Source organism: Podarcis tiliguerta, assembly GCF_965153285.1.
Source record: "Podarcis tiliguerta genome assembly, chromosome: 8".
In the NCBI taxonomy this organism is placed as follows: domain Eukaryota; kingdom Metazoa; phylum Chordata; class Lepidosauria; order Squamata; family Lacertidae; genus Podarcis; species Podarcis tiliguerta.
This window is the reverse complement of record NC_139541.1, coordinates 56,571,080-56,590,351: the sequence shown is the minus strand read 5'-3', so window position 1 is coordinate 56,590,351 and position 19,272 is coordinate 56,571,080. Positions and strand designations below refer to the sequence as shown.

At 45.6% G+C, this 19,272-nt stretch overlaps 1 protein-coding gene across 3 annotated transcripts in view; it reads right to left on the bottom strand.

Moving 5' to 3' along the window:
* Nucleotides 1-19,272, bottom strand: part of ADGRB2 (adhesion G protein-coupled receptor B2) — a 157,784-nt gene that overhangs the window by 55,046 nt on the left and 83,466 nt on the right. For all 3 annotated transcript variants that reach the window (XM_083453080.1, XM_083453081.1, XM_083453079.1), the window contains exons 5-9: nt 13,211-13,375; nt 6,109-6,273; nt 4,565-4,666; nt 1,768-1,874; nt 714-908 (exon numbers count right to left, since the gene is read on the bottom strand). In XM_083453080.1, the coding sequence (XP_083309206.1) occupies nt 714-908; nt 1,768-1,874; nt 4,565-4,666; nt 6,109-6,273; nt 13,211-13,375 (734 nt within the window). The remainder of the gene's footprint in view (nt 1-713; nt 909-1,767; nt 1,875-4,564; nt 4,667-6,108; nt 6,274-13,210; nt 13,376-19,272) is intronic.

The window sequence follows — 19,272 nt, the reverse complement described above, 5'->3', positions numbered from 1 at the left end:
AGCTTTTGGCAGGGGAGAGGGAAGAAGCCTAAGTGCGCAGGGATGAGTGTGAAACTCTGCAGGCAGCACCTGGCAAAATCTCAAGGCACAGGGAATAGCTAAGCCGAGTTTCTAGTGGCAAGAGGAGGAACACAACTGCCACAAGTCACTTAATGCAAAATAAGCAGATCTCTGCCAGCCTGTTTGATCTGCAAAAAATTATGCAAGTCACAGAATATTGCCTTTCTTGTGGAAGAATTTGGTTTTGTTTGAAAGACATCTGGATTCATGGCTTCTTGTTGCTACTACTGCCTATTAGGGATACTGGACTATTTTGCCTGGTCTACATTTCAGTGGATCACTGAATTTTCAGTGACTTGACTTAATTTGCATTTCCTAGACTAATGTGCAAATTATAACACAGTTACTCTTTTGGCCTGTAAAAATTTTGTGATGAAATTTTTGGCTCAAAATTTGCCTTTTTGGGGGGTGGGGAATGCAGACTAAAATGCATTTTTTAGGAGAAAATATTTAAATGTGCATTTTTGTGTGTTTTAATCATAGAAAAAGAGACAGAATGGACTCATGACTGAACACATGGAAAACTGACACTAACAGGAAATTGGCTGATTTGTCCATCCCTGTCATATAGTGAGGCAAACGAGCCTCTTTTGTTACAATGGCCCTGCAACACGTGTGCCTTGAAACTGCATCTTTCCCATTCAGAATGGTACCTGAACATCATCTGAGGAAGGGATGTAGGTGGCTCTCTTGTAAGTGTCTGTGACATTGCGCAGGATCTCCACTGAGAAGAGCAGGTCTCCGCTGTAGTACGTCTTCCGGGCTACAAGCTCCAGCAGGCCACGGACCACCTGAGACATTCCCTCACCCGCCAGCATGCGCTGCCCCTTGGCCAAATGCTCTCGGAGCTTTGATCAGATGGAGGAGTGTGGGAAGAGAGAGAAAGAGATGGAGAAAGATAAGGCCAGGGATGGAGTAGGATCTGTGTGCCATTAGGCTTACAGTGAGAGACCCTGAGTGGAGGATTCTCTAGCCAAGGCCCATTGTAATTCAGTGGAAGAGCAGCACACCTGGTTTGCATGCCCAAGGCTCCTGTTTCAATCCCCAGGAATGCCAGTGAAAAAGGATTTCATGTAACAGGTCCGCCAATGCAGATCAGCTTCCACCCACCCGGTGCCCTCCAGGTGTTTTGGACTTTAGAACTTCCATCAGTCCCAGCAAGCATGGCCAGCTGGCTGACTGGGGCTGATGGGATCTGTACCTCAAAACATCTTGAGGGCACAAAGCTGGTGAAAGCTGGTACAGATAATAATACAAAGATAAACGTGTCAACAGACTACATAAGGCAGATCCTCGGACTAAGGGCTTGTATCTGAGCAGGCACACAAAGGATTGCATGTTCCTGTGATAATTACTTAATTAAATACTTCCCTAACACATTTTGCACTACCTTTGCCAGGGGAGAATGCAAATCCATACATACATGCTTGCCCACCAACAAGCTCATTGCTGAAAACGCCAGCATCAGTCATAATTGATTTGATCGGTATCAGTGCATTCATCTAAACTGATTTTGCTACTGCATTTTCTGTGCAGTTTGTGCAAACCTCCCTTTCCATGCTTAGCAGCGCCTGTCCCACCCCTACACCAACTCCCCCCCCCCTTTTATATATAAAAAAGGCAAAATAGGGAAGGGTTGAGACCATAGCCAAAAGGGATAAAAAGGGAAGAGAGAAGGTCTGTTTGCCAGCCAGAGTCTGCACCTACTGAGAGATGTAAGTATCGGTACTCGTGGGAGATGCAGCGTGCGAAGCTGGGCGTGCCCCAGAAAGCCACGCCTTGGGAGTTGAGCAAGCACCGGCGGCTGGCAGACCCTAGGAAAGAAGGTAAACCAACAGGTAGCACTTGTGGCTGAAGGTGCCCCAAATGCCCAGCCACTTCCAGGCCAGTCCCCAAGAAGAACCCCAAAACAAGGGGGTGTTTGCAACAGGAAATGGGCTGAACTTTGGAGAAGAAGGACATCTGGTGGTCCTTTTAGGCTCACAAACTGCCCAGTAAGGCATATTTAATGCATGTACTTTTTGGGATCCCATCCTTCACCACAAATCCATCACAAGGCAAGTCATCATAAGCATATTATGTAAATCCCATCACATCCAGGTACATCACAATCAAACTAAAAAGCAATCTACCTCTTCCTACCTTTGTCAGAATGACTATCTTAAAACAAATTGAACTTCAGCAGCTCTGGCAAAACAATGAAACACAAAAAAGAAATGTTTTTGCCTAATACTGAAAGCTCACCAGTTCAGTGACAACCTAAATTAGGGGTGCCATACAGATATATCTGGAATACTGCAGTCGGCAGCAGTGTCCGGGCAGAAATTGCAGGAAATGTCTGGGGAAATCCAGATGTATGGTAGCCCATGTTGGCAGTGCCATTTTTGCCATTTTCCCATAAAAATAGCTTCAAAACATATTTTTTAAAGCAATTTTCCCCAAAAAGCTCAATAACAACAACAAAAAGCTCAACAACTTTTCTGTCCGGATTTTCACTGTTTGAAATATGGCAACCCTAGCCTAAATCTCCTCCGGAAGTATGTTCCACTATTGGAGGAGGACTCTCCACTGAGAAGGCCCTATGATTCTGACTTTAGCCACAGAGGTTGCTCCAGCAGCTCTCAACCCATGAACTAGGGTGTGTATTCCCAAACCGTTTAGGGTTTTATAGACCAGCACTTGGAACTGAGTTCGGCAGATGGTGCAGTTACAGAAACAAGCAGTGCAGATTTGTCAAGACTGGTACGTGATCTCATGCAATCTCTGGGGCATCTTTAAGAGCAGCCCCACATAGAGCATATTACAATAATCAAGTCTGGAGATTATTAGGGGATGGATTATTATGGCCAAGCGATCAGAGCTTAGGAGCAGCCGCAGCTGGCCAACTAGATGGTGTTGGAAACAACCACACAACACTGCAGCCAACTGAGCCTCTAGCAACAAGGTAGACTCAAAAAAGGCACTCAGACTACAAACTTGGCCTTTCAGAAGGAGTGCAACCACATCCAGATGGGGCTGATCACCCAGTCCTTGGACCCCCAAACCACCAATCCATAGCACCTCCGTCTTGCCAGGATTAGACTTCAGTTTATGGTCCTCATCCAGCCCACTATCAAAATGCAGATTTATCACCTGAAGAGCTTCATCTAATTTTGATGTTAAAGACAGAGCTCCCACCAGCATCCCACTCATGGAACTCCCCCTGGTGCCCACATTGTTTCTCAGGTGCCAGGAAAGGACCTTTTGATGTTCCCAGGCTCAACAGTCCTGATCTATTTGAATAGTTGTAAAGACCTGTTGTAAAATGCAAAGGTCTGGTTCTTGAGCTTCTCAGCTATGCCAGCCTGGAGCTGACACACCTAAAAAAGGAGAAAAACACCTCGCTGCCTTTAACCCTAGCATGAGCAACAGGCCTTGGATGCAGCTGTCACTCTGCTCTGCTGCTCCCCAGATGAAGCTTAAGTTTCCTTCAGAGAGCTAGTTTATTTGGGTGAACATTTTGCAAATCCTGACATCCCTTGCCCCTGTCCTGCTCCTCACCATTCATCTTGAAGACTGTTATCTTTAAATCCCTCTCCCCACCCAAGAAACCCCTCTCTTTCCAACTATGTTTGTAAATGTGCTTGTTATGGGGCTTGAATAAAAACCTTTAAAATATTGTACCTTTAATAGACATTCTCAGCAGACCATGGCACAGACATGAACTCCAGACCCAGAGAGGTCAGGGCCTCTAGTACCATCTAATTATGTTATAGAATATGATGCTCCTGGGTTCCCCATGTGCAGTGCTGAGGACAAGCCTTGCACACTGCATTCTATTTCAGTGTGGGCTTCTTTCTCCCTTAGCAACTGAGCTATTCTTTCAAGTAGTAGTGTTTATTTCCATTAAGAAACCCCAATAATGTAGAAATTGCATGCAGCCAGATCTGTGCCTTTTTCAACGCTGTTAAATTTGCAAGTGCCCACAAATCTGCAAGGGGAGCAGAGGGAATATTCAAAAAGACATATTCATTGGAGGCTTGCAAAATGCAAGGCTCTGTGAAAATTTTGCAAAGGAAGCTGGAAAGAGGTTTTGGTTTTAATGAGGAGGTAAACGTGTGTGCAATCTGATTTCTTTAATATTAAGATCAACATGGGTGAAGAATGAAATGCAGGGCAATGCCCAAGAACTGGGGAGTTGCCAAGAGTTATTCATAGACACTTGTACGAAGATAGCCTTGCCAACTTAGTTCCCTCTGAATGCTATTGTACTACAACTCCCATCAGCCCCATCCAGTAGCTGGGGCTTATGGGAGTTGTGGTCCAAAACATCTGGAGAGCACTAGGTTGGTGAAGGATTTGAATATCACGGGGGGTTAGCAACTACCATGGGACAGTTCTACTTTGGGGACTGAAGAAGCCAGTCATCTTGCAGTACAAACCAGAGCAGAACCATGTAGCTGAAATCTGCTCAGCTAGTGCAGACATCCCTTATGAAGTGGCACCCACCCATGCAGCTGCCTACCTGTAGCATTGGATGGGCATTTGTTGTAGACAATCTCACCAGCAGCAGCTTTCTTCCAAGTCATCAACATCACATACTCGTCTTTGCACATTTCATGGTAGGCTGTGGGAGGAACAAAAGAAGAGCCTTGATGTTGTTGGATCAGACCAAAGGCCTATCTAGTCTAGCAACCAGATGCCCCCTGGGAAAGTTGAATTTTCCAACTTTCAATTTGCAAAAATGAGGGATGCTAAAGAGCTGTAACATGAGTTGTGAATTCAAAAGATATTTTGGTTAAATTAATAAAATTTAGTTTTGCTTGGTAAGTAAACGTGTGTACAATAGAAACCATTAAAACGATTGCCAATTACTTGCAGTTGTTATTGTTAAACAACCAGGAGTTAGATAACCTCCTTTTTAATCAGCATTTTAGTGTTCATTTCTCCTCATATACACATTTTTCCATGCAATTATGCCTAACAGAATGTTTCTTCACTTATATATGCAGTTCTATGCATGTTTCACCCCAGTATATGCATTTTTGCATACATAACTTGGGTGGTGAGCTACATTGCAAAATTCGAAGACCTGTGAATTCCAAACGGTGGTTGTGTTTTGGTTTGCATATTGTTTCAGAAAGCTGTATTAGGGAGGTTTGCCTTTCAATGGGAACTCAGCTGAATCCATAGTTGATGAAATGTGAACAGGCTGATGTATGAGTGGATGGTTCGCTCAGCATAGCAGGTGTATGTATGTATCAAGTGAGAAAAGCCACAATTTTTTTGAGGAATGCATGCATGCATTTTGATAGACTTTTTGGATAAGAGAGTTTGCTGTACTTAAGGGGAAAAACAACCAGACTGTCAGAACCAGGAATGGAGAGCATATTTGAACCCTTGACCTTCTGGGACTTGCTCTATTGACCAGATAGAAGCCAAAAACCATGATCCTAGAATTCATATCAGATCCTGTAGATCTAGGGCCTTCATAATGTCTGTCAATCACAAAACATGAATGTCTTGTCTCTTTATTACCTTCTCTTCCTTAGCAGCCTGGACCCACACAGTCCTAGGTGGCTCACTAGGTTGATTCATCTTCCCAGAAACCCTGATATAGTAAGGTTACCAGATTTTTTTTCAATGAATCTGGGGACACTTTTCAACTTCAGTCGGAATGGGTGGATTTTGTCAGGGGACTGATTTGTAAATCAGGGGACGTCTGGTAACCTTATAATATAGAGCTGTGGGGAGGGGTTGGGGGAAGGGAACTGAGAGATGGGCAACACAAACCAATTGGAGAGGTGATTTGCAAAGATACAAATTGCAGATGGGCAGCACACCCTGTTAGGGGTGGTGGGTGGGCAGAAAAAGTGAAGGACCAATAGAAGGATAGGCTGCTCAAATGACACAATGAGGCTGAGTCCTTTTAGTATGAATGAATGAATGAATGAATGAATCCTTTTGTTAGAGGAAAGGCGAGGACCTCTTGTCACTTTCCAGAATAAACTGGGATGTCTGGTGGAGCGCTGCTTGGGAAGGACTCAGCCAGGCGGCAAGGCCAGTTACCTGGGCATTTCTTCTCGTTGCATGTCTTGACTTCCTCCCCACTGCCCTCGCATGGGTAGCCTTGCACGCCCGTCCCCTGGCACATGCGGAAGCGCCTCTGCCAGCCCGTATCGCACGTCTTGGAACACAAACTCCAGTGGTTCCATGGGCCCCACTTGCTATCAGCTTCAGTTCAGGGGAGCAGAAAGGAAGAATTAGTAGACCTTTCTAAACCATCTCTCTCACTCGCTCACACACCCTCCCAATTTAGAGTCATATTAGCTGGAGGACTTGACAGAATGGCAAGGAGATAGAAGAAGTCCTTCTTTATCATTGGGATGCAACTGTGCTGGCTGATAATTACTTTAATCAAATATTCCACAGATGATTAAACGCATTTATCAATAATTCAGATCTCATTTAAGCTAAAATGCCCCTCTCCCCTTCCCAACCAGGCCATGACCGCAAGGGTGCCCTTTAACAAATGGGATTCATTTTCATTCCTCAGGAGGCAAGTTTCTTTCAAGGTTCTGAATCCTGCAGATTTCAACCAGCTTGAGTTGCAGGGTTTAGTGTGCCTTGCTACCAAATGCAGTAAGAGACAACACCACATCAAGAACCGAAACCCACCTCAAACCAACAAGCAGACAGCTGGCCAGATCTGGATCCAGGTTTCCCACATTCAAAGCCAGCACAAAAGCCTCCAATTTCCCAAATTTCTGTTGATAGCAGAGGCACACTTTCCTTGAATTAAAACTGGAACCACACTTCATCATCTACCACCAAAAAGGCTGTGCAAGAATTGCCCATCCTTGGAGGAGTGGAGCCACACCTTAGTTTCTGTGTGAGTCCTTGCTCTAGGCATGCATCCTCTGAGAGATCATTGCCTCTTGACTGAATGGCCCAGAATCTCCTGTCTCCACGGGAGGCTGATTGCTCTGGCCTTGCCTTCTTCCAGTGACTCACTCAGAAAAACAGTGGGAGGCCTCTTCCACAGGTGGGTAATTCTATTGCCTCTCTGCATCAGGAATGGTCCAATATTACCTAATATAGAGGTGCAGTAGATTGCTCACGTATGGCAGAGGCAAGTTGGAAGAAAGCTAGGCTGGCACAGGAAACCCTTCAGAGACACAGTGGGCAGATTCATTTATGGGTATATACTTTGGGCATGGAGGAGCCTTTTCTCATTATTGCAGGGGTTGCCAACCTTTTTGAGCCAGTGGGGGCATTTAAAGTATCATGATAAAGTATCACACAATAGCTCTCATGGAGCGTTGGCATTACACAAAATGACTGCCATGTCCAAAGAGCAGAAAAGGAGACAGGACCAAAGTTTTTTTTTCTAATGAGCAGCTAGACACGTTTTGTGCAATGTCAAAAAAGGGCTCAGGGTGAAATAAGCTTTTGCACAGTTGAGTATATGGGATTTAACAAGGAGTTGAGTAGATTCTAAAAAAGGTAGATGAGAAAAGATAAAAAGAAACAGAAAATGAAGATGTATGCTGGTTCCTTTCAAATCTTCATAACCTTGTCTCAATCGTGTATTATGGGACCAATTACTTGACTAGTCAAACACATTTATTGAACCATATTGAACTTTACTTAAACAATATATATAGATATAAAATCATTATATATCACCACAAAACAAACACAGAACAAAAGATCACACAGTTGTGTCATTGGGCCCCCTTTCACATTATGCTGAGTATGATTCTATGTTAAAAATTAATTTTGATTCAAGATGGCCAAATTGTCTGGGACTGGAGGATGTGAGTAGTTTTGCTCTGGGGGGAAAACAAAACCACACCCTTAAACATAGCTACAAAATTTGTGTTGGTAGCACTGGCAGAGGAAGGGGGTGCAATGGGTGCAGAACACCCCAGGTGTCATCCCTGAGGTGGGGTGACATTGCCCCCTGCCCCCCTGGGATGCTCGCTGTGGGAGGTGCCCCCCCCCCAGATGCTCGACCCTGCCCCCGGGTGCACAGCAAGTGCACTGCTCTGGGTGCTGGAGCAGCTAGCTCCGCCTCTGGTTGGTAGATGGTGTATGATGCACAAGGTGGTAAATTGTTGGGTGCCACCAGGAAGTGCTGCATGGGAGCTGATTTTGCACCAACAGCCTTAGTTGGATATTTCTTCATTCTTGTACAAAGTGCTACCACCACAGTCTTGGCAAAAGGAAGTTTTATGTTGAAAGCATATACAGAATATCAGCATCTGGGGTGGCTGAATTGAATGCATGGGTTAAAAGAAAGCAGTATAACCAATTTCCCTCCTTTGTCTCTATCTAAACATCCCTACAGACACAAACTATGTGTTTGTCTCAGCCAGCAAGAAACTATTTTCTAGGGGAAAGTGGTGCAAATCAGTGTTCAGCAAACTGTGGTCCCAAAACTGTCTCCATCTGCTGCAGTTCTCCTCAGGCCTTGACGTGACTCCTTGCTGCTCGGTCTTTCAGCAGAACTTAAACCTGGTAGCACAGCTAGTTCTCTATATTTCAACAGGGAGCTTGGCAAGTCCTGCCAGTCTCACATAATCAGAATTGTAGGGTTGGAAGGAACTCAAAGGGTCCTTTAGTCCACCCTCCTTCAATACAGAAATCAGAGCTAAAGAATGTCCTTTCAGCTCTTTGTGGAGGCTCCTTCTTTCTCTAACCCCTCCATTTTCTATTGCTGATCATAACAGTAGATGCAACAGAGGACAGGCCCTGTCCTATGGGTCACACAACAGTTCCTAAGATTCCTGGAGCTTTGTTTCTGTTTGTTTTGTTCTTCACCTGCCATGGAGAACTAATCCTTGAAGATGACTCATCTCTAATACTAAAGACTTCTGGAAAGTTCATTTCACCTTAGAGACTCCCAGACTGACACAAGAAGGCCTCTCTCCCTTCCTCTGCCAGGCCCCACAGACTGCAAGTCTTTACAGGATGGAATAGGTAGGACCAGTGGTGTAGCGTGGGGGGTGCAGGGGGGGCCGGCCACACAGGGTGCAACATCTGGGGGGGGCGCTCGCAGTTGCAGCTCTCTGCCCGTACCTAGATCCACAGGTTAGGGGGCGCAAATTACTTGCCTTGCCCTGGGTGCTGACAACCCACGCTACACCACTGGGTAGGACAAGAAGCACAAGGCAAACTGAAGCCCCAGACAGACTCAAGGACAGACAGATACATTGATATTAATAGGTTTGTGTCCTGGGCCTTATTCCAGACAGTGTTGTAAATAATACATGGGTTATAGGTAACAACTTTTCTGTCTTTGAGCAGCCATTTTGTGAAGGTGCTCCATTAACCCTCAGTACAGAATCTCCATCATATTTTACAGCTGTTTTGTAATAGGAGGCAAATTCAAGTCATTTCTGGTGAGAGCACAGCTTCAGTTATGCTTTGTGGGGAAAGGGAATCAATACAGGTTAAGGAAGGGAGATAATATCTTCCTCAAAATAACTGGAGGAGGGGATTCTTTTCAAGGCACCTCTGTTTTCTTGCTCCCTCACTATCTTTTTCATTTCTCCAAATTTCCTGTTTGTCCTCCGTTCTCTGTTATTTATTCTTCTTGTCTGTAGATTCTTATGTTCTCTTTCCTCTTTCATGTTATTTCTTTCAGGTACAGAAAGTTTGTGAGTGGGAAGTGTTCTGCCTGCTTATGCAATGGGGTGGGGGGAGCTTAGAATAAACCCTGGAGAAGACCACAGGGTAGTATGCAAACGTGCCCCTCTGTGGCCACCCCATTAATGGAGGGAGAGGCTCTAACATCCATGTTTGCTCATGGATAGAAGCTCTTTGCACCTCTCATCTGCTCAGAATGGAAGGATGGACATCCAGTGCAATGTGGACATGATCAGTGGAGGAGAGGCTGAGCCAGTGCAAACAGCAGGAAGAGCAAACAGTCTCTGGTTCATTGTGAATTTTTGAGAGGGTATTTACTGAGACCTTTATGAAGGTAGTATAGAAGGCACGGGGGGCACACTGTTGAGCCCCGCAAATGCATTTATCAGGGACACAATAACAGCTCTTGTCTGGCACAGTTGGGGAACGATTGCTCCAGCCTCCTCTACTTCTGCGTTTAAATCCCAACTCCTCTGTCAGTGCTATTGCCCTTTTCCTAGGCATTTCAGGATATTCAGGTGTGGTCCCCTCCAATGGAGAGACAAACTCCTAGCACACAGGCTGATAGCACATCATGTTCTGTATGTTCAATGAGTTTTGTTTCATTTTTTAAAATGGAAGAACACTTGAACTTGGCAAGCCCACCCCATGCTCATGCCTGCAGTAGGCAGAATAAGGCTTTTGCCTTATTTTACTTGCTATCAGGCCCTGATTTTCTATATTTAAAACTATGCTTGAGCCTATCTGGGCTGGACAAAAGTTTTGCTCCCAGAGCCAGCCCACTGGCAAATCCTCCATGAGCCAACCAAAGCACCCACCTCAACTGGGTTCCTGCCTTTCTGCATACTGAGATCCTCTTTGGGGCCATCTTTAAAGGTCAGCATGAGAAACTGTCCCCAATAGAGACAGCCAGGGCTCAAGGTCACAAAGAAGCAATGTATAGATAGCAGCACCCATGATACTGTTTTACTCTTTTTGGTCCACCTGTCCATCCGAGATGCTCTTATGCAGCATTTAAAGGTTAAGAGGCTTTTTGCCCAGTGAAACCTTTTTTGCTTAAAGGCTGAGCCAGTATGAGCAGGAAAGGCAATGTTGAAATTCAAAGGCATAGCAGAACCATTATACAGAGAGCTTCTCATACTTATTAATTTCAAAGCCCACCTTTCCCCCAAGGAGGTCAAGGCAGTATAAATGGTTTCGTCCAGCCACCATTTTATTGTCACAACAACCAGCAGTGTGCGCTAGCCAGCCCATTTCTTGAACTGCAATGAAAATTGCAGTAGATCGGCCACAGGATCGATCTCATAGATAGCAAGTCAGAATTAGATCAGGGAGGTCAGAGTTCAAGTCTCGCTTCTGTCATATTTACTATGTGAACTACTGCAAACTATGAACATCCCAGAGTCTGAAGCAGGTTTGCAAATTTAAAAACCAATGAATAAGAACAGAAGTTGCTTTGGTCACCTGCAAAAAGAAGAAGCCCCAGTCCTGTTGGCTAGGGCTAGGAATGGAAGGATCAGTCAATATTGGTTGACTCAGTTTCTCATTTTTCTTATCTTAAATTCAATTCTCCTCATTTCAGCAGCAGTTTGCAAATTTTGTTTTAAATCCTCATGAAAATTCTTCAGTGTTTTTGTACAAATTTCTCCCAATAAGCGCATGTGGTATACAGTTTTGACTAACGTACACACTTTTGCAAGCGATTTATAATAATATAATGTATTTTTGTATGTTATTTTCACTAATATTTTTCTTTTTAGGCACACTTCCCTCTAATATATGTATTTTTTGTAAATACTGCTTGGTTGGAGAACTGCATCGCAAAATTAGGAAAGGTGTGAATTTGATGGACGATGGTGTTTTGGTTCTCATATTGTTTTGGAAAGAGTGAGTTTGATTGATTCACCTTTAAATGTGAGTTTTATAGAATTTCTCCTCCGCCACTATCTGCAGCTGATGGCAGTTGTACTCCAAAACATCTGGAGGGCACCAACTTGGCATAGACTGGCTTCAGAAATCTCATGACCCTACAACCAGTCCTGGACGCAGCCACTTGTGGATTTCAGGTCCCCATCACTGGCTGTCACTCCTCAATAAAAACTGGCAAATGAAAATTGATGCCAGAGGGGGAAGAGGAGGCAGAAGCCGGAGGCCATCTGTCACTGCCGCTGGATGACTGGCATCTCCGAACCCGCCGTATTAGGAGCAGCGGCTTTATGGAGAGCAGCTGTCGCTCCAGACAGATTGGCAGAGCACGGGGCTGACGTCAAAGGCCTGCCTTGCCAAGCTTGAGCTTGTGGAAGTCAGACGGGGAGCTGGGTGGGAGCAATCCCAAGGTCTGCATCACAGTAGCAAGACAGGACTTTAAAGCCAGAGAGCTGCACCTCTTACTCAAGGGAAGGGCCCAGACTGAGAAGCACCCTCTTTTCTCTTCCTGTTTGTCCTTGGCCATCATCAGAGGCCTTTCACCAGGTGTCCCTGACTTCTGAAATGAGGAAGCTGGTAACTAAAGAGAGGCCTTTCCAGTTGTGGGATGCTCCCTGCAGCAAAGCTCATCTACGCCACTTCTGACGCCTTCCTGGAAATCTTGTTATCTTCACCCCTGGCACAGCATGTAAACGTTAGCTCGATTTTGCTGGATTGGCTGTGGTTCCCCTGCCCCCTGCTGTTTTAACCTGGTTGTTTTAACTATATTGCTGTTATTTTGTTTTATAAATTGCTTCGTGATTGTTTTAAAGATTTTCATTTGATGGAAAGCCAACCTGAGAGCTAAGTTGACGTGCACATAATGATCACAGGGTGGTTTTCCTTTTTAAAAAAGAAAGAATAAATATTCCCCTGTCCCCTGACTATGGGCAGCAGAACCCGAAATGAGACTCGGACAATTTGTGCTTCAGACTGTGGTCCCTGGAGGTCTGTGATGATCAGAGCTGGAGGCTTGAGTTATTTAGAGATAATTGTTCCTTATTTGCTGCACTGATAAAACCACTAACTGTCAGAAGAAACTGTACGCAGGGTGGTGAATTGTAATGAAAATGTTTGAGGCTAAAGCAGCTATAGCCTATGGTGCAGCAGGCAGGGGCTCTGCTGACCAGACAAAGGAGGTGACCAGGCTCAGCCACTCTAGAGACTTACCAATTGCAGGTGCTGACTTTGCACACACAGATACCTGTTCCTACCTGAAGGGGACGCCAAGGCCTTAGTGCACACACTCTTAGGTGACATACAAGCACCAGAGGCCTCCACTTTTCTCATCCTGTGGCTTCCCAGGGAAATGACGTCTTTGGAAGAGTTACCTGTGATAGCTTGACCTGCCTACTCTCCTGGGAACTGGCTGCAAAAGACCCAAGCTGTGCCCACAAGCCACGGCCACACCCAAGCTAGCCATGTCCATCACTCGCATGCTGGGAATTCTCACTTAGATGTGGCGAATGGCTCTGCAGTCCCTCTGGAGCAACAACTGCAACCTTCTCCTGTCTGCTTGCCACCTGCGTATGGAGACTCGTGGGATCCCTACCTGGACATTCAGGGTTGTAACACTCCCTGGCGTCGGCATGAGCCCCTCGGCACTCTGCCCAGCCATGAGCTGAGACGCTGCATTTGCGGGTGCGCTGCTGAGTCCCGTTGGAACACGACACCGAGCAGCGGCTCCAGGATCCCCAGTCCAGCCACTGGCCTTCCACTATTAGAGAAAAGCACAGGGAAAAACTCAATTAGTGCATGAGGAGGTTGCACAAGGAAATGCTCCATGAAGATGTCCCTCTGCCTCTTTTCTGGCACCCAACCAGTCCTTGTCAGCTTCTCACCCACCTCCTCTAAGGCAGGATCTTCCAACCCACATTTGCGCCATACATTAAACTCTCTTCTAGCTTAACCTTCACTATTAGTGTAAGAATCTCCATCCCACGGCAGCTCACGGGGCCAACTCCAATTGATAACTGGCCAGCTCTCCTTCCTACCCACCATGCAGGTCACTTCTGGCCGGGATCACTAGGATTTGGGAAAATAAATCAGCTAACAAACCCCACCCACCCTGTCTATCCTGGTAGAAGGGCTTCTGGGTCAAGAGTAAAGAAGGAGCAGCAGCTGGGAACTGGAAGCATAAGCAGATGGTGGGGTCAGTGGACACGGCCTTGGGGGTCTGGGCCCAAGGAGCCACCTACCAGCTAAGAGCATGAGAATAGCCCTGGTGGATCAAGCCAAAGGCCCATCTCACCCAGCATTCCACAGGGATCAACTAGATGCCTCTGGAAAGCCTGCAAGCTGGACTCGTGGTCCCCAGAAACCACTATTCAGAAGTTTGTTGCCTCTAACAATGGATGTAGAACAGAGACCTTGTGATTAATAGTCACTGATAGCCCCATTCTCCATGAGTTTGTGTTACCCTGCTCTGAAGGTTTAGCATGACTAAGCTCTCCCCAGCATGAGCTGATGGAAGGATGGTTGGAAAGCGGAGAGATGCTTTTTGATGCTGGTGTTTCTTTGGAATTTCTTTGGATTTGTCTAGTCTAATCCTTTTTTAAAAAATTCTGTAAATTTTATTGCTTTAACATTACTGAGCCTGTAATCTTTTGAGTGTTATCTTCTTGTGCATCCCTTTGGTAGCTTTCAGTTGTGAAGCTGTTTATAAATCTGCAAATGAAATAAATATGCAATACATAAAAGCCATCCAAGCTGATGACCATCATCACTACACCCAGTGGAAGCCCATTTGCTAGAAGTCTCTTCCCACAAGGAACAGCTCAGCAACACCACTGAGACGCTCCAGTCAGTAAGCTCAGTCCTGCACCACATGCAGGGCAGGGAAGAAACGAATGGTGAGTCTAAAGGCCGATTGATAAAAATAGACAAAAATATGGTGCCTGTGTATCTAGACTCGAAGGCTCGACATATACATGGACCACATTTGCTTGTAATAATGTCAGGGTGCATTCCTGCTTTGCTCCTCCCTTGGTGCAAGTGGGAGATTCACAACTGAGTTTGGCTTCCCATTGCGTCCTAACCATCCTTTGCTGGAGGGAGGCAAAGACAACTCCAGAGTCTGTTCCAGTCCTACTGTCCCCTCCCATGCACAGGACCACTAGCCTTGTGGGAAGGAAGAAGAGAGCAAGGGAGGCAAGCAGGGAAAATACCTGCTTCAGTTGGTCATGACCACAGGGTCACCTTTGGGTTCAAAACTATGTATTTGTTTTAGCGAGTTTAAAATAAAATCACCTTAAGTACCTGAGCAGAAAGGCAGTATATAAATTTAAACAACCAATCACCAGGGATTGTGGTTTCTTGTTCCCTAACAAGCCATGATCTCTAACCAGCTTTAAGCCATGGTTTGTTGAGCCCTTACAGAGCATGAGTTGTTAGGAAGCAACAAACCACAGTCCTTAGTTCAGGCAGAAAGGGAAGGGAAGGCTTCACCCTGGTTTGTTTATCCAGGGAGGGAACAAGGTGGAAACAACTGAGCAGCCAGCAGCAGGCTACTGATTTCTGCTAAACCATGATAAAACAGAAACCCTCAGTGCCCCACTCTCTTCTCCATCCTTGCTGGCTCTGCTTCCCCCACCCTCACCTGTCTGTGGTTCAGCATGACTTGGAGGCTCAATACAGAATGTCAAAGGTGGCTCTGTTGAGATGGTGACTTCATTGGCCAACTTAAGGCTCCAGCCAATGCCAAGCATCAGCCAAGACAGAGATATGGCAGAGGCAGAGGGCAGTGACACCTCTGTTCAGCTTTGACTTCTTGGTCTGATGCTGGATGAGCCACTAGGTGTGTGTTCCCTTCCCGCCTTCTTTGCCTTGCCCTTTCCACTGCAGACCACCTCTCCAGTCTGGGACTCCTTACTCCTTGGCATCTAATCAGCTAGCCAAGTGCGGCTTTGGGCAAGGGCCATAGTGCAGCATGCTAGAACACATGCTTTGTATGCAGAAGGTATCAGGTTCAATCCCTGTCATCTCCAGATAGGGCTAGGAATGGGGATGTTCCATCTGAAACCTTGGAGAGCTGCTGCCAGTAAGTGTAGGCAATGCTGAGCTAGATGGACCAGTGGTATAAAGCACTGTCTAGGAGCCACAGCTCAGTGGCAGAGCATTTGTTCTGCACAAAGGTCCTAGGTCCCAGAATCTCCAAAGAGGGTTGGGAAAGGTCCCTGTCTGAAACCCTGGAGAGCTGCTGCCAGTCAGTGCAAACAATACTGAGCTAGATGGACCACAGGTCTGACACTGAATGAGGCAGCTTCCTATGTTCCTGAAAATTATCCACTGTTTCCAAGGTCTGGTCCTGCCAACAGCCAGAGACCCTGCAGTGTCTGACACATGGATATAATTGCAAAAATCCTCACTCAGCACAGAAGGTTGACAGAGGTCATGTACGAAATCAGTCATTAAGAAGGCCCCTTTGCCCAATGAACCAATCAAACAAGAAAGGCTTTGTTTCCAACAGGGCTGCATGACACCAGACACTCTTCTCCTTCCCATTTTTGTGGCCCCAGGCACCAGGCAGCTCACAAAAATTGGATGGTGAGCCGTGTATGGCCAGAGGGGCTCCCTATTGTACAAGCCTGGCCGACAGTCTTGCTCTGAAAAGCACACAACACCCGAAGGACAGGAGCAGCGTGGAGAGGAGGAAAAACAAAAGCATGCGGGAGGCAGCCCACTTGGTTTCTCTGAAGAGATTTATGGCAACCAGTGAGAGTCGCAGCCTCCTTAGTGGAACTACAGACAGGCTGTGATCTGACGCTACTTGGTTCTGCTTAGAACCCAAAACACCTTCTTCTGTAATGCTAAAATACCCAACAAGCTATATTTCAGAACAATTAGTACTGGAATGCACAGCTGAATCTAATTCCATTTGGCATTCACATTTAAAAATGCGAAGACCCCCTGCCATTAATGCAAAGCCACGGTTATTTTAACCATAGATTTTCAACAAACCACAGATCACCTCACAGATGAAAAAAGAAGACATGGTTTGTTTCCTCTAAACTTGGGTTATTTTCTAGCTGTTCTTGCCTTGTGCTTTTGTAGCTTGATGAGAGTGTGGGGTGAACAAACCATGGCTGTTGGGTTTGGAAAAACTGCCAAACAATAGTTAAAACAAGCCACAAATTGTAAGCCAACAACAAACCACAGTTAGGCTAAAGAAAACAATGGTTTGCCCGGTGCAATGTAGTGGCTAGAGTGTTGGACTAGGACTTGGGAGACCAAGGTTCAAATCCTCAGCCATGAAGCTCATTGAGAGATCTTGGGCATCATCTTTCAATCCAACCTACCTCACAGGGCTGTTGTTCTCCACCTTGGAGAACAGCTGGGATATTGAAATAATAACAGAATAAATACATTTAAAAAGGGTGAGCCATGCTTTTAGATCGAAGGCATACAAACCAGATTTTGCCTTGGAGGGTGGATGAATCGAGGCTGATGAGCAGGCTAAGGTAGTTTTCTTTTTAAACAATTTTTTAAGTGTGTGTTAATTGTACTCCAAATGCTCTTAAACTGTTGATTAATTATTTGTCACTTTATATCTTAATGGGTCTTAGGACACTTTTGCGTTCTTATTTCAAATATTTTGTTGTTGTTGCTTCAAAGCAGTAGTGAAAGTTATTGGAAGTCCGATTTCTGAGTGCAAAGGTCTTTGAGCCAGCTGGGGGAGAAGTTTGTTTGTGTTCTGTGCTAGTGATGGAAGCTGCAGGCATCGAGTGAAAGCCTGAGCTTCCCTGGGGAGCTAACTCTTTATTCTTTTATTTCCACTACCTGATAAAAGCAGTGGGAGGAAGCATTATAGCCAGGAGGGTCTTTAATTCACTTAGACATCCTGCTTCCTGACACTGCCTATCACTAATAGTCCTAAGATTTCATAAAGCGTGTGTGTGTGTGCTGGACAGAGATTGGGGGAAGGATGCAAATCTAAGTCAATTCCATACATCAGAAGAGAGATCCCTACTGTACTGGCTCCAGCTAGAGGGTGGAAAGAACAAGGTCTATTTTATCCCCCACTCCTTGACCTGTCTTTTTCACTCAAGTGGCACTCCAGTGATTCTGTTCAAAGGCACGGCCCCTCCTTTGTTTACTCTCCCAGGAATGAGACCTTTTTCTGTGGCCAAGTCTAATTCAGGGCCTGCATGTGAACATCAGTATGTGGCGAAACGTTTCCTGGATTATACCATGTGAGAGTTTCAAACGTTTGACTACTCTGTTGTGGGGGGTGGGCAGTGGAAAGAGAGAAAGACAGCTCCTTCAAAGAGAAAGACAGCTCTTCAGGTGAAAGGACTTACACTCCTTTTCTATGGGAACAAATTGGTTACGTTTAGACTTAATGCTAAGCTACGGTTTCTAATGAGTAGCCACATTTAGTTGGAAACAGAAGTAAGAGCTTCCAGTCTTCACATTGGAAGCTTTCAGTTTTGTTTTCCAACTAGCAGAAGCCATGCTTTTCACTATGGTTTAAGAAAACAAGCCACCTTCAAACTGTGGTTAGTGCTAACCATAGTTTAGGGTAAGGCCAGTATGTGTGTGTTTCTGTGTGGTTGCAGCATTCAGCAATGCAGTTTGCCTCTCACCCAGGAGGAATTTTAGCCCCAAAGACCATTTCCGAGGAAAAGGCTACCACAAGCTGATTTTCCCTCTCACACTCCCCACTTCATGTTGAAAAAAAATCACAAATTACCTAGGCCCTGAAAGGCTGAAAAACAACTTCAACCCCCAGACCATGTTAGTGATATCAGAAGACCATTTTATCATGCTTAGAAATGATTATGTGACTCTGTCTAGTCAAGGGGCAGAGGACTTAAAGCTCACCTGAGGTTGTAGGACTCCAACTCCCATAAACCCTAGCCATTATCGTGAATGGTCAGGGGTGATGGAAGTTGTAGTTCAGCAATATCTAATAAGCCAAAGGTTTGTGACCTCTGATCTATTAGTACAGACTGGAGACAAAAGATTACTTATCTTTTGGGAAAGTAGGAAAACCTTGGCAGGGGTGAAGGAAGGGAGGGGGGGGGGATCCAAGGAGCTAATTACTAACCAGGGCAGAGAGCGATATTGCAGGATTTATTCTGCACCTCAGGCCCCTTGCAGGCCTTTCCGCCGTGCTGTGGAGCAACGCATTGCCGCATTCTGGTCCGCGACCCTTGCCCACAAGTCATCGAGCACAGACTCCAGGGGGACCAATCCTCCCATAGGCTGTGAACTGCAACACAGCACACAGCAATCATGGCTGGGCCTCCATTTCAGCCAGGGAGGGGAAAGGCATGGGCTTGGGAGTAGCAGGGCAGGAAAGGCGTATCGGGGGTACAAAGAAGGTTTGCACAGGGTCAGTGGAGGAAAAATGAAACAGAAAAAAGGAGTAGTGCTTCGCCCTATCTTCTGAGGATAGAACGCAAAGCAACTGGTCTGAGACGCGGGGTGCAGAGGTACAGGCACACCACTATGAGTAACTTTCTACTTATAAGGCTTAACATTATGAAGATCTTTCTTCTTATATATCATTGCAAGAAAGGGCTGGTGAATTAGATGATCTGACAAATCCCATTCAATGCTGGTGTCTTGTTTTGTTTTTGCTTTTTTGAACCCATTACAGTGAATACCCAA